This window comes from Symsagittifera roscoffensis, chromosome 3, assembly GCF_963678635.1.
Source record: "Symsagittifera roscoffensis chromosome 3, txSymRosc1.1, whole genome shotgun sequence".
NCBI lineage: Eukaryota > Metazoa > Xenacoelomorpha > Acoela > Convolutidae > Symsagittifera > Symsagittifera roscoffensis.
Genome location: NC_087064.1, coordinates 20,295,677 through 20,311,858, shown reverse-complemented (window position 1 = coordinate 20,311,858; position 16,182 = coordinate 20,295,677). Strand labels below are relative to the sequence as shown.

The 16,182-nt window shown below is 35.0% G+C and overlaps 2 protein-coding genes across 5 annotated transcripts in view; one reads left to right on the top strand and one right to left on the bottom strand.

Moving 5' to 3' along the window:
* LOC134842735 (WD repeat-containing protein 7-like) overlaps window positions 1–16,182 on the bottom strand; it is a 625,416-nt gene that overhangs the window by 128,157 nt on the left and 481,077 nt on the right. The window lies entirely within an intron of this gene.
* LOC134841623 (achelase-2-like) overlaps window positions 2,753–16,182 on the top strand; it is a 16,860-nt gene continuing 3,430 nt past the window's right edge. Inside the window, exons 1-6 of the mRNA XM_063857653.1 lie at window positions 2,753–2,857; window positions 3,087–3,147; window positions 3,798–3,910; window positions 4,491–4,657; window positions 7,438–7,548; window positions 15,771–15,889. Coding sequence (XP_063713723.1) covers window positions 2,812–2,857; window positions 3,087–3,147; window positions 3,798–3,910; window positions 4,491–4,657; window positions 7,438–7,548; window positions 15,771–15,889 — 617 coding nt within the window. The 5' untranslated portion in view covers window positions 2,753–2,811. The remainder of the gene's footprint in view (window positions 2,858–3,086; window positions 3,148–3,797; window positions 3,911–4,490; window positions 4,658–7,437; window positions 7,549–15,770; window positions 15,890–16,182) is intronic.

Genomic DNA, 16,182 nt, shown 5'->3' with positions numbered 1-16,182 from the left:
TAAACCATAAGCAGGGGCGGATCTAGGATTTTCTCTAGGGGTTGGGGGCGGATTTGCAATTTTGTCGACATTTTTATTAGATCGGCCAAATTGTTTTTCCGAGTTCTCTCAAAACACTAAAAAACCATTTTTTTTGGTCCAATTTTCTGCGCCAATCGCAAAGTTTTTTGAAAAAAAAATTAGCCAAAAAAGGCGTTTGTGGGCATTTTTATAGTGGATTATAATTCAATAAAATTTGAGAAAAAAAAATTTAAGAAATAATTGATTATAATCAATTGTAATCGATTATAATAATTTTTTTTATCGTTTCGAAAAATATTGACATTATATTCCACTTTTAATCAATTATAATGAATTCTTTTTGAAATTCATGGAGACTCACAATAAAATCCATTATAATCTATTATTTTCTCCTTTCATTGAGTACGGGTAAACCCTTCACTCAAATTTAAAAATCAACTTCAGTTTTTTAGTTTCCCAGCAAAAAATTATATTGATACAGGTTTCTTTTTCAACTTTTTGTTGGTTATTTTTAAAAAGGAAGAAGAATTAGTTTTTCTTCAGAATCATGCATGGAATTCAAAGAATATAAGGCGTTTGAGTTTTCTGTAATTTTCGCAGCGCAGCTTGGCACTATTTTTTGAATAAGTGTTTAGAGAAATTGATCTTGCGCTTTTAATTTTGAGATACTCAGCATAGATGTGAGGCGTTCATTTTGAGAAATTCAGATCAAGTAATCAGTTTTCTGCTACGACATTAGTAGCGCATGAGGGTGAAATCTTACTTGATCTCTACCTTCAATTCTGCAACAGCTTGGCCAATTTCTGTTGCAATAGTGAAACCCACCTAACAGTTCTACGAAATGGATGTGAGTAGCTCAGTCTAGAATGCGGTAAAGTCAAACAAATAGACAAGCCTAAGAAAAGCCTACTAATGCCTACTAGGGTCTTCTCTGCAACTCGCAGGAAACCGAATTGTATTCAATTTTTTTTATCATTCTTTTCTGCCATATAATTTTTTTTCAACATTATTTGGATGACAAAGACGAAAAACATTCACACAAAGTTGATTTTACCCAGAATAATTTTTAAAAATTTTGACAATTTGTTAATTGTCTGCGGTAATTAGTGCTTAAAAAAACTCAATTAAATTTTTAAAACTGGACATCTTTCAGGAAAGTACTTTTTGAAAAATTTCCTATCACACGTAATTATCATCACGAAGTGATATGTTTGGTGCATTATAGCTCTTTATTTTTACTATTTAGCTAATCTAAACTCAAAATGGAAAAAGTTTTAAGGAAGAAGAAATTTGTATTCGGGCGTGTTTTTTCTTTTTTCTATTTTTTTCCCGCTAAAACAAAAAATCACCGGAGAGAAATTAAGATTGCATCATATTAAAGCCCTTACAATTGTGATTCAAACCAAATTTATGACGGTGTCGAGAAAAACCGGTTGGAAATCTTTAGTTTATTGTCTCAATTCGAGCAAATAAAGCACGCGAGCAGATTTGCATTAGTTTATTTTAATGGCTAAAAAGGAATAACAACTGATTTTAAAACGTAAAATTTAGTTTTACTTGAGTAACGTTAGTTTTTTTATAGTTTTGTGTGCCTTTTTGAAATAAAAAAACTCGAAAATTAAAAAAAAAAACTGCAAAAACATTTGAAAAAAAGTTCTGAATTTTTCTTCGTTTTTTTAATCATTTTTCTACAAAACTGTTTTTCAATTCGCTTATTTTACTACGACTGCGGAAAATTCCATATATTTAGGTTTGTTGCTCTGCTGCTTTTATCACATCACGCCGGAAAAAAACTACACTACTTCGAAAAAACTGTTTATTTTTATTTTTTTAAGACTATGGTCGGAACATTCTATGCTTCGGTAACCAACTATCCTTGTATTTTCTTGTGTTAACCGGCTATTCTTGTATGAGCGATTGCTCAAGTTGTATGAAATCATGACTTATTTAACACAGTGTTAATTTTTGTTTTTTTTCTGTTGTCCCCAAAGCATTATTTCAGTAATTAAAATATTTATGCGAGATTGAAAATGATTCATTAAAATATTCCTTATTAGAAGCTTATTAATCAATGGCGGGGACATGCTGCCACTTCAACGTTAGGTAACCGGTAAGGGATATCAGGTAATCTGTCAATCTGTCTCTTTTCGAATTCACAAAAAAAATGGTCAAATTTTGATTTTTGATTTATGACTTTTCACAAACTGTTTGACATACGATAAAATTAGTTTTGGTTAGTTTGAAATAAAAACATTGCAGCTTTTGACATGGATACTTCTGCGATCTCTACGATAATTTTAGTAAGTCAACTTCCTGACGCTCATTTTTTTGTTAAATCTTTTGTGAATATGTTTTATTAATCAACCTGAAAAGTATTGAAATTAAATCAACGACCAAAGCCCACACTTAGATAACAACTAAGTACCACGTGAGCAAAATCATCCACCATGTTTGAATGGGAAAATTTGTCTATTAGTCAACACTTGTAAATAATTTTTCATTGTTGCAAGCAAAAATGAAACTTTTTAAACAAATTCAGCCATAATTTGATTTTCGGGAATACTTTCATGATCACATAATTTTTTTTGCCATTCGCAAATTAGGGTAAAAATTAACTACGCAAGGATCAGATTAACAGCTTTCAGTAAGGATGAATGTAATTTTTTTTTCTGATTGTGTGCCGGAGTTTAGTATATTGTTTAGTTCTGCTGGCGTTTAACTGCAGGTGAATTGTCAGTGACAACTGACAAAAATGCAAGCAAAAAAGTTAATGCGACAGAAGAACTATGGATGAACATATCAATGGGTAACATCACAGCAGGAGACAGAATCACAGGTCCGTAGTTTCGATTCTTTACCATTAAAATTATAAGTGCAAAAATTAAGGTATACAGGGGGCAACTAGCGTTTTAGAAGAGCTCGGAACATCAATTTGATTGATATAGAAAAGGTCGACGAGAAGTTTTGTTGACAGTCATATGGGAGAAATCAATTGTCCCAATGAAAACACTCACATTCATTCCAGATTTGATACAACTAACAATGGAAGTGTCTGTTCTATTTAGGTGGTTCAAAGGCTCGAGTGACTGACTACGCCTTCTACGCCAGAGTGATAATAGACAAACGGTAAGATGAGAACAGTATCCTGCGCTAATTATGATATGTGGGAACTCAAGATGAGAAAAGTGAACTGCTACATTAAAAAGATTTTTAAATTAGACTTATTGGGCGTGGTTTCGTAAAACAAAATTCACCCACTCCCCTGATGAAGTTAGTCAACTACCAAAATGTAATGTTCAGACCATTTTTTTCGTGATACCGAGGCAAGTTTCAACAAAAAACCGAATCACGGCTAACGAATCACGGCCAACAGGATATTTGAGGCCGTATGAATTTTTCCTTCAGATGACCCAAACCCGGGTGGAAATTAACTCGCTATACGCCATAATTATTTCAGTCTGTCATCATGACGTCAGACGCGGTCGGAGCAAAGATTTTTAATTTCAGATTTTTTTTACATTACTGCAGAATCAAGTAAAAACCAAATCAGCATTTTGCATGTTGACCTGCTGCCGTGGTGAGGGGGGGGGGGGGTTCCTGATTTTTCAATTGGTTAGTTATGGGTTAGAGAATTATCACTTTGTCCTTCTGAAAAATGGTAGTTAATCATTACGAATATTTTTTTTTTTTCAAATTTGAACAAATAATTTTTAGCGTAGATATTGTGGGATACCATTGTGCCATTTTACATGTTGAATTGTTAATGTATGAAACAGTTACTGTGGTGGGACGATAATCAACACTCTGGAGGTGGTGACAGCCGCCCACTGTGTGTTCAATGACAACGCTATGAAGTGGTTCCAGCCGGGCCAGATCGAAGTGCGCACTGGTTAGTACAATTAAACACAGACAAAGCCAAGCAAAATCCAATGGAATTTTAATGAAAAAAAAAGTTTTGGTTAGTTAAAAGTAAACCAAATAGTTTCCCTGGGAAAAGATCTGGATCGGTCATTAAATTCAACGACTAAGATATCGCGTCTTTTTCAAAAACAACTGCTCTTTGTTATCTAGTTAAGACAACTTCATTAGATTTTGATCTTATTAACTGTGAAGTATAATTTATCACAAAACTCGTATTCTGTGGCAAATTATACTTCGTAGTTAATCAGATGAAAAATGAAATCCACCGTTAACATCCGCATGTTTTTTAAAATATAGACAATGCTGAACTAACATTGATCATGAATAAATATCATGATCAGTGGGCGAGCAGAACCGATGAAGTATTTAATCCTAGGGTCGCTTTTGGTTTGGAACTTCTGATTTGGAAATTTTGGGCACTTGTTGTCAGTATGCGTTATTATAAAAAGTATGTATAACTGAGAAAAATAAGCATGTAATAGAAAAAAAAACGCTAAAAAATATTTGTTGACTTTTTGTTGTAAATGTCAGTTTTAAACTGTTATCAGGTGACTTCACACTGACCAAAACTACACAGGTCGATATTAAAAAGTCGCAGAAGCACTCTGTGATGCAGTTCCAATATCTGGACCAGTACAGGGGAAACCCCATCATTGGATACGACTTCGTGGTGCTAAGACTCTCTTCCATGATACACTTTGACAAGTACAGAAAGGTATAGAATAACTATCACACTTATCACACTTTTTTTCTTTTTGAATTTTGAAAAAAACCGCAATAAACAAACTTGTCAGTGTCCTAATTTCAACAGATGGCAGCAGCGGGCTTAGAAAATTCTGAATTCAAAAAATTTCAAATAAAAAATTGAATATTTTGGGATTGGATTTTTTACTTTTTCGCACAAGTTGGAAAACATAAAACTGTTAAAAAAGAAATTTAGTGCTCAACTGTGATTGGTTGAAATCAAATGGGATGCTAATAGATGTTTTGAATAAATCGTTTTGTCTGCCAGGCCCCAACGATTTCTGCTGCTTATAGAGCCAATTCTGTTGCTTCATAGAAAAAATTCAGTTTTTTTTTTGCTTTATGAAAATTCCAGCTAATCTTGGATTTATTACAAAAAATCCACCAACATGGTCAAGTAATTCAATTACATTTTAACCAGATAAGAACGTTGATTTCTGTATAAAATACAAAATCATGATTTTGAAAATGTCAGCAGGTAAATTGATTCACAATTTATTGTTCCGACCCTTGAAAATGGGGAGGAGTCTTGATTCGAACAACATTAAACAATTGAAAACACTTTCCTATTGTCGGGAAAAATGCTTTTTTTTACAAGAAAAAAAAATTAATTTTGGAGATTTTAAAATTTTAAATACCATCTTGAGAATCAAATACTTCAAAAAATCAAAAAAAAACCATAAGAGAATTTGATAAGTTTTTTTTCTTGTAGTTTTTAAAGACTATGGTCGGAACATTCTGCGCTAGTTGCACAGTAACTGGCTGTCCTTGTTGTTATTTTAAATTATTCAGTTCATTTGGGCCCAGCTGATGCATAGCACCCAACAAGACTGCTTGTATATCAAGGCGAAGCCCTGAATGTTCTGACTTTCTCTTAATCCATATAGAATAGTTTTTTTGGAAAAAAAATATTGGACACCTATAAATTTTGGACAATATCAAAACGTGAAATGTTGATTTGTACAAAATAATCAGATTCGACCGATCTGAATGGCTAGCCTCAATTCAATTTGGAACGATTTTATTGTGCGGGATAATTCACCACGCATAAATACTTCGCGTTACGCGCTCAACATTATGGGTAAAATCTACATAAATTAGTCCAGAGCATGGCCAAATAAGCTATTTTCAAATTTTCACAACTTTGCAAAAAAATATTTGGAGGTAAAACATCTTCAAATTTAATTTCAGTTAGTCAATATCTCCAATAGGGCATAAAGTTATTTTTTAAAAAAAACTATTGTTTCGATTGCCAAAAAAAGACTGAATAAAAGACCCAAGCTTAAAAAGAAAACCCAAGCAAAATTGCTCGAGGTAATTATACCGTTTTCATCAAAATTCAGAACAAAAAGATTAAATTTTGAGTTATAAAGGAAATTAAAACATTTTGGATCAATTTTGGTTGCGGGACAAAATGCCACGCTCATGGATTTCACACTTACGTTTTCGCGCTTAAAGATATACTTTAGCGCTCAAACATTAGTCCAGAAAAAAGCCAAATTCGCAACTGCCAAACAATCAAAACTATATTAAAACTGAATGCAAAAAATCTTTATATTTTTGAGCTCAAGGTGTCCAGCTTTTTCTCGAGATATGAAAATTTTTTGTTGAAAAACACGTTTGATTTTCAAAATTTGTCTAAATAGTGAAAAATATTGCAAAAGTTTTTCTAAATGCGCTTTTAATTTTTGCTTTAAAGTTCAGGACGCATTTTTCATCGAGTATTTTGGCGTAATACTTTTTGACGGAGCGGTTAATTGATAAGAAATTAACTTTTATCCAATCGTGAATGAGTAATTCAGCCATTGAGTATTTCAAAATTTCAGCCAAGAATCGTAATTAGTTACGAAACAAACAAAACGCGAGGAAAATGTTTGTCCAATTGTTAGGTTTATAGACAAAAAGCAATTTTTGTTTTCAGTAATTAAATGTTTCAACTTCTGTAGTTTTTGACGTCTGTTTTGTGCACCATTTTCTCAGCTAACAGTAATTTCTAACTATTCTCCTTTTTTTTTAAAATTATTTCGTCATATGGTTCACTTTTTATAAAAATAGCCTCCCGGTAGTTTGTTCGCTTTAGATTTAATGCACGTAGTGAAGATTTTTATATAGGTCGATGTGATTTTTTAGAAAAAAGCCTTACAGTTTTAAGTTCAGCTCATTTCTTCTGTAGAAAGGAAGGCAAACTTCACTCTCGAACAGCAAAAGTGTACAATTCACGAAGAAAATCATTTTTTGTTGAAAAGTGGATTTTAGTATCTGTTAATTTATCCAGTTTTCTTACATTGAGTTAATTTTGACAAAAATTCTTAATTTAAATTATTCGTGACAGCCAAAGACCAAATTATTTTCAATTTAAAAAAAAAATCAGTTTTTTTTTCTGTTTCCTTGCGTACATTGACTCTTTTGAAACTCTGTTGTTGTTTATGTTTTCATTCTTGGCAGAAGCAATTATACAAATTTTCTTGATTTTTCTTGGTAGTGAAATAACATACAGCTTTATCTTTTTTTTGCTTTTTTTAAATATTTTTCTTTGAGAAAAATTATTGACACTCTTGAGCTTTTTTTTGTTGTCGGCTTGACGATTTTTGGATTTTGACATGAACCGCTAATTTCAAAGCAAAAAACGCAACGAAAGATTACTCGCAACAAAAAAGACAACGCGCAAAATTTAAGGAAACGTGGAAAAGCGACAATTAGCAATGATCACTAGATAGTCTTATATATGAGCAGCTGAAAAAATTGTTTTAGGCACTGGAACCGTGCACTGGCTTCACGGCGAACAGCAGAGGCAATTCTCTGATGGCTGTGGGACTGGGATACACAGATGGGGTCAGACAGACCAAGGCCATAACACTCATGGTGAGTCCGCATCTCGGCATTGAATATATTCAATTAGAACAGAGCCGCTAATTGACGAATTGCCCGGGATACTAGTCATACTTTTTCCATACAATTCCATACGTACAGAAAATTGAATGAAAGGTCTATGATTAGTATTTTTTCATATATGGAAATTGTATGACTAGCATTTTTCCATAAACCAAAAATATTGATTTTGTACATTTTAATTTCTCAAAATTTTTTGGTTGTGTTCGTAACCGAACACAAATGACATAAACATTGATTACTCACACGCAGTAACCAACGGTTTGGCCGTCTCGCATTAAAAATGCATTGGAAACAGTCTGATATGTGTTACTTCTGTCTCAGACAACTAATATAACGAAAGTAATGAACTTTTAATTTTTGGCAATAATTTTCAAAGATGATTATTTCCAAAATTTGAATTTTTAAATAACCAGACATTGATCAAGGCATACAAAACATGTCATACAAAAGAAAGAGGAGTTTTAAGCGTTTTTGAAAAAAGTTATGAAGAGAAAAGGAAAAAAAATCCAATATTAGTATATCCAGGACTAGGTTATACACACAAAAAATTAAATTTTGCAAGCAATTTTTTTTTCAAAAAATGTTTGTTTGAATACGAAAATCAATTTGCGCTTGAAAAAAACACAAAAAATTTTTGTAGTCGCCATCAAAAAAAAGCTAGTCATACAATTTCCATATATGGAAATTGTATGACTAGTTATTTTTTTTTCAGAAAACAAAAATTTAAAAAAACAAAGTTTTCAGTCGTAGCAGCCCAAAAAACGCTTAAATGTTTTGCCAGCAGTTGAATTGATTGTTCAAAGCTTTTTTTCACAAAAAAAAGTTTTGTTAAAAATTCTAATCATACAATTTCCATATATGGAAATTGTATAGTTAGCATTTTTTTCATAATATTTTTTTTCCTTTTTTGTTATGAAGAGATGCCAATTTCTCGATACCAAAACAACTATAAAATACCTTTGAAATTCGATTAAACCCATTTTGCAAAAATGTATGAAATTTGTATGACAAGCAAGCATTTTTCCATAGACTAAGTGTATGATATTGTATGATTAGCATTTTCGGTCTATGGAGGTCAACCCGGGTGGTTGCTGTGTTCAAATTAGCGGATCTACTTAACAATCGTCCTCCTTATCGTATCTACTAGAGAATTGGCACCCCTATATATAAAAGCAGTAAGTTAGCACTAGAGAGTTGTATTTAAAATTCGGATTTTGCTGTATTTTGACTGGTCGAAAATTCTGACTAACTGGATCAACCGTACAACCACCCCCTAAGTAACCTCCCCAAGCATGTATTAATTCAGAACAAATGCAGGATAAAAACATTCATTTCAAACAAGCGCGCAGAGAATACTTGAGAAAAATTTTGTTCCGACTTTTGTGTGCTCGGGGTGGGCTCGGGAATATTTGTGCTCGGGGTGGTTTTTTTTTTTCTTCAGACAAATTTCGACTTTTTAACTAGCTATGTTTGACGGAATGTTTTTATATCATACAAAAGATATTGTTCTCCTGAGCTTGAATTTGAAAATATATTTTACCTGTGATCGTTATTCTTAAAGTTATGGGAGTTTAAAGATTGGCAATTTGGCCAATTTGGGACAATGACGCGCGCTATATTTCGCGCTATTAACGCGTAAGCGGAGATTTATTCCGTCTTAGAAATCGTTTCAAATTGGTTGAAGCAGGCTATTTGGCGTAACTGATTTGTTTCTGGGAGCAAACACTATCACTTCGTACTTTAACTGGCGTGTGGGGGATGACTTTCACAAAAAAAATCTCAAACTAAAAAAAAATTGTTTTTTTTTTATTATAATAAATTTTTCATGTTATTACTGCTCCATAGACCTCAAGAGTCAGACGGAACATTCAGGGCTTCGCCTTGATACGAGCAGTCTTGTTTGGATTTGCTTAACAATTACCGCTCTTTCTTGAAAGTTATTAACCATTAAGTACATCCATTTTAGCTATTTTTCACAACAGTTTTTAGGTCAGGGTATGATGTGGTGCCCTATTAATGGGAATGGAACTGAAACTCTTTATTGCCGGAGGTTTGTCACTCTTCCCACGAGCTTTCCCAACCAAGTAATCTATTTTTAAGTGAGGTCAGATCGTAAATATATAAAAGTCGAAGTCAAAGGCTTTTTCATACAAAACTGGAACAATAAAACTAAGATCTAATTTAGGCTCACAAAAGTCCATTTCCCTGTTTTTTTTCTAATTGAGGCTCACACAAGTCCATTTCCCTGTTTTTTTGCCATTTTCGTCATACAAATTTCACAAATAAAGAGTCCAATCGCTTGCTCAATCGCCGTTTAACGATTGTGCACTGAATAGGCGCTCAATTTCGTGTTTTTAGGTCACTGGATTCTAAAAAAAATCTCTAAACATGTTTCAGAACGTAGGTGTATTCCACTTTAAAATTATTGTGGATCCATCCCGCGCACAAATACCTGTGATATAACTTTTGTGGCCACGTTAGTTTTGTTGCAGATTCGGCAGCGAACCATTACAGCTACATTTTAAATTCCGCGAATGTAAGCGAATTTCGCAAATGTAAGCGAATTCCGCAAATTTATGCGGATTCCGCTTACAGTTTGCGGATTCCTCTTCCAATTTGCAGGCTCCACTTAAAGTTTGCGGATTCCAGGAAATCGTAACTAAATTTTTCTCATATATTCTTATTTGGCTGAGGACTCAAAAAACTGTCCCGCATTCCGCAAAATTGTTCTGACTTTCGTGTGCTCGGGGTGGGCTCGGGAATATTTGTGCTCGGGGTGGGTTTTTTTTTCTTCAGACAAATTTCGACTTTTTAACTAGCTATGTTTGACGGAATGTTTTTATATCATACAAAAGATATTGTTATCCTGAGCTTGAATTTGAAAATATATTTTACCTGTGATCGTTATTCTTAAAGTTATGGGAGTTTAAAGATTGGCAATTTGGCCAATTTGGGACAATTAACGCGCGCTATACTTCGCGCTATTAATTCGTAAGCGGAGATTTAATCCGTCTTAGAAATCGTTTCAAATTGGTTGAAGCAGGCTATTTGGCGTAACTGATTTGTTTCTGGGAGCAAAAACTATCACTTCGTACTTTAACTGGCGTGTGGGGGATGACTTTCACAAAAAAAATCTCAAACTAAAAAAAATTGTTTTTTTTTATTATAATAAATTTTTCATGTTATTAATGCTCCATAGACCTCAAGAGTCAGTCGGAACATTCAGGGCTTCGCCTTGATACGAGCAGTCTTGTTTGGATTTGCTTAACAATTACCGCTCTTTCTTGAAAGTTATTAACCATTAAGTACATCCATATTAGCTATTTTTCACAACAGTTTTTAGGTCAGGGTATGATGTGGTGCCCTATTAATGGGAATGGAACTGAAACTCTTTATTGCCGGAGGTTTGTCACTCTTCCCACGAGCTTTCCCAACCAAGTAATCTATTTTTTAGTGGGGTCAGATCGTAAATATTGAAAAGTCGAAGTCAAAGGCTTTTTCATACAAAACTGGAACAATAAAACTAAGAGCTAATTTAGGCTCACAAAAGTCCATTTCCCTGTTTTTTTCTAATTGAGGCTCACACAAGTCCATTTCCCTGTTTTTTTTGCCATTTTTGTCATACAAATTTCACAAATTAAGAGTCCAATCGCTTGCTGAATCGCCGTTTAACGATTGTGTACTGAATAGGCGCTCAATTTCGTGTTTGTTGGTCACTGGAATCTAAAAAAAATCTCTAAACATGTTTCAGAACGTAGGTGTATTCCACTTTAAAATTATTGTGGATCGATCCCGCGCACAAACATCTGTGATATAAATTTTGTGGTCACGTTAGTTTTGTTGCAGATTCGGCAGCGAACCATTACAGCTACATTTTAAATTCCGCGAATTTAAGCGAATTTCGCAAATGTAAGCAGATTCCGCAAATTTATGCGGATTCCGCTTACAGTTTGCGGATTCCTCTTCCAATTTGCAGGCTCCACTTAAAGTTTGCGGATTCCAGGAAATCGTAACTAAATTTTTCTCATATATTCTTATTTGGCTGAGGACTCAAAAAACTGTCCCGGAGTCCGCAAAATTGTGTTGGAGTGATTTCGAAGGTTTTGGAGTAATTTCGAACAAAACAGTGTTTCAACTATGTGTTTGTGGAATCCAAAACAGCAAAGAAGATCAAAAAAAAATTGCAATGCTAGCGGATTCTGAAGCGGTACCGCGACAACTCGCAACAAAAGACAACTCGCAAAGATTAAGGAAAGCGACAACTCGCAAGTTTTTGGAGCTAGTTGGAAATGTGTTATTCTCGGTTTAGGGTCACTTGTGGGAGCGCTACGCGCACTTCGCCGCTTCGCGGCGATAACCGGGTCTAAATTTCGTATCTTGTATCTGCAAAAAAGCAGTCTTGTTTGGATTTGCTTAACAATTACTGCTCTTTCTTGAAAGTTATTAACTGTTAAGTACATCCATATTAGCTATTTTTCACAACAGTTTTTAGGTCAGGGTATGATGTGGTGCCCTTTCAATGGGAATGGAACTGAAACTGTTTATTGCCGGAGGTTTGTCACTCTTTCCACGAGCTTTCCCAACCAAGTAATCTATTTTTAAGTGACGTCAGATCGTAAATATTGAAAAGTCGAAGTCAAAAGCTTTTTCATACAAAACTGGAACAATAATACTAAGATCTTATTTAGGCTCACACAAGACCATTTCCCTGTTTTTTTCTAAATGAGGCTCACACACGTCCATTTCCCTGTTTTTTTTTGCCATTTTCGTCATACAAATTTCACAAATAAAGAGTCCAATCGCTTGCTCAATCGCCGTTTAACGATTGTGCACTGAATAGGCGCTCAATTTCGTGTTTGTAGGTCACTGGAATCTAAAAAAATCTCTAAACATGTTTCAGAACGTAGGTGTATTCCACTTTAAAATTATTGTGGATCCATCCCGCGCACAAATATCTGTGATATAAATTTTGTGGCCACGTTAAATTTGTTGCAGATTCGGCAGCGAACCATTACAGCTACATTTTAAATTCCGCGAATGTAAGTGAATTTCGCAAATGTAAGCGGATTCCGCAAATTTATGCGGATTCCGCCTACAGTTTGCGGATTCCTCTTCCAATTTGCAGGCTCCACTTAAAGTTTGCGGATTCCAGGAAGTCGTAACTAAATTTTTCTCATATATTCTTATTTGGCTGAGGACTCAAAAAACTGTCCCGGATTCCGCAAAATTGTGTTGGAGTGATTTCGAAGGTTTTGGAGTGATTTCGAACAAAATAGTGTTTCAACTATGTGTTTGTGGAATCCAAAACAGCAAAGAAGATCAAAGAAAAATTGCAATATTAGCGGATTTTGAAGCGGTACCGCGACAACTCGCAACAAAAGACAACTCGCAAAGATTAAGGAAAGCGACAACTCGCAAGTTTTTGGAGCTAGTTGGAAATTTGTTATTCTCAGTTTAGGGTCACTTGTGGGAGCGCTACGCGCACTTCGCCGCTTTGCAGCGATAACCGGGTCTAAATTTCGTATCTTGTATCTGCAAAAAAGCAGTCTTGTTTGGATTTGCTTAACAATTACCGCTCTTTCTTGAAAGTTATTAACTGTTAAGTACATCCATATTAGCTATTTTTCACAACAGTTTTTAGGTCAGGTATGATGTGGGGCCCTTTTAATGGGAATGGAACTGAAACTTTTTATTGCCGGAGGTTTGTCACTCTTCCCACGAGCTTTCCCCACCAAGTAATCTATTTTTAAGTGACGTCAGATCGTAAATATTGAAAAGTCGAAGTCAAAAGCTTTTTCATACAAAACTGGAACAATAATACTAAGATCTTATTTAGGCTCACACAAGTCCATTTCCCTGTTTTTTTTCTAATTGAGGCTCACACAAGTCCATTTCCCTGTTTTTTTGCCATTTTCGTCATACAAATTTCACAAATAAAGAGTCCAATTGCTTGCTCAATCGCCGTTTAACGATTTTGCACTGAATAGGCGCTCAATTCCGTGTTTGTAGGTCACTGGAATCTAAAAAAATCTCTAAACATGTTTCAGAACGTAGGTGTATTCCACTTTAAAATTATTGTGGATCCATCCCGCGCACAAATACCTGTGATACAAATTTTGTGGCCACGTTAGTTTTGTTGCAGATTCGGCAGCGAACCATTACAGCTACATTTTAAATTCCGCGAATGTAAGCGAATTTCGCAAAAGTAAGTGGATTCCGCAAATTTATGCGGATTCCGCTTACAATTTGCGGATTCCTCTTCCAATTTGCAGGCTCCAATTAAAGTTTGCGGATTCCAGGAAATCGTAACTAAATTTTTTTCATATATTCTTATTTGGCTGAGGACTCAAAAAACTGTCCCGGATTCCGCAAAATTGTCTTGGAGTGACTTCGAAGGTTTTGGAGTGATTTCGAACAAAACAGTGTTTCAACTATGTGTTTGTGGAATCCAAAACAGCAAAGAAGATCAAAGAAAAATTGCAATGCTAGCGGATTCTGAAGCGGTACCGCGACAACTCGCAACAAAAGACAACTCGCAAAGATTAAGGAAAGCGACAACTCGCAAGTTTTTGGAGCTAGTTGGAAATTTGTTATTCTCGGTTTAGGGTCACTTGTGGGAGCACTACGCGCACTTCGCCGCTTTGCGGCGATAACCGGGTCTAAATTTCGTATCTTGTATCTGCAAAAAAGCAGTCTTGTTTGGATTTGCTTAACAATTACCGCTCTTTCTTGAAAGTTATTAACTGTTAAGTACATCCATTTTAGCTATTTTTCACAACCAGTATTTAGGTCAGGGTATGATGTGGTGCCCTTTTAATGGTAATGGAACTGAAACTTTTTATTGCCGGAGGTTTGTCACTCTTCCCACGAGCTTTCCCCACCAAGTAATCTATTTTTAAGTGACGCCAGATCGTAAATATTGAAAAGTCGAAGTCAAAAGCTTTTACATACAAAACTGGAACAATAATACTAAGATCTTATTTAGGCTCACCACAAGTCCATTTCCCTGTTTTTTTCTAATTGAGGCTCACACAGGTCCATTTCCCTTTTTTTTTGCCATTTTCGTCATACAAATTTCACAAATAAAGAGTCCAATCGCTTGCTCAATCGCCGTTTAACGATTGTGCACTGAATAGGCGCTCAATTTCGTGTTTGTAAGTCACTTGGAATCTAAAAAAATCTCTAAACATGTTTCAGAACGTAGGTGTATTCCACTTTAAAATTATTGTGGATCCATCCCGCGCACAAATACCTGTGATACAAATTTTGTGGCCACGTTAGTTTTGTTGCAGATTCGGCATCGAACCATTACAGCTACATTTTAAATTCCGCGAATGTAAGCAAATTTCGCAAAAGTAAGTGGATTCCGCAAATTTATGCGGATTCCGCTTACAATTTGCGGATTCCTCTTCCAATTTGCAGGCTCCACTTAAAGTTTGCGGATTCCAGGAAATCGTAACTAAATTTTTCATCATATATTCTTATTTGGCTGAGGACTCAAAAAACTGTCCCGGATTCCGCAAAATTCTGTTGGAGTGATTTCGAAGGTTTTGGAGTGATTTCGAACAAAAAAGTGTTTCAACTATGTGTTCTGTGGAATCCAAAACAGCAAAGAAGATCAAAGAAAAATTGCAATGCTAGCGGATTCTGAAACGGTACCTGCGACAACTCGCAACAAAAGACAACTCGCAAAGATTAAGGAAAGCGACAATTCGCAAGTTTTTGGAGCTAGTTGGAAATTTGTTATTCTCGGTTTAGGGTCACTGGTGGGGAGCGCTACGCGCGCTTCGCCGCTTTGCGGCGATAACCGGCTCTAAATTTCGTATAAAGTCCTACCCTCTGCTGGCAAGCTCGCAACACGTTGTTGCGACCGCGGCGTGTGAGTAAATTGCAAGTTTGTCTTTCAATGCGAGTTGTCTTTTTGTAGTGAGTTGTCGCATTACGTTCCGTGACAAATCTGTTTTCAGTCTGTTGTCGAATCCACTTACGTTTCACAAAATACAAAGTTTGGCCTCGTAATGATTTTGTAACGAAAGTTTTTATTTTCAATTTTCATCCTTTAGGGGGTATAAGCAAAAAGACCCGTCAGATAATACATCATATAATCAGGTGGCGTGTTGAATAGCTAGAAAAAACGATGATCAATTCGAGAGATTGTAAGCCAAAGTATTATAAAACCATCGCCTCTTCAGAAAGTGGCGTTGACTGAGGTGAATGCGGTCATGTGTGAGACAGCTTACCCTGGCAATTCCGCTCCGAAAAGGGAGCTACGTCTGCACACAAGACACAGGCGGAAGAGACACCTGCAAAGGCATGTTCAAAATTTGATTACACTGACCTGATGTTAACATATTAATCGCTAGTTATCTTACTCTGCATGTGTGGAAGATATTGATCACATGTTTTTGGTCAATTATTTCAAGCAGCTTTTTGATGAAAAAATAATTCTAAGCATGGATGATCATTTTCTGGTTATATTTTGAAAACATTTTTAACTTAATAGTAAATAAGCAATTTAGAGTAGATTTTCAGTTTATTGTTAGTTATATTTTTTACAAAGAATTATGTCAACTTATTATGTGTCAGGTGACTCGGGTGGTCCTC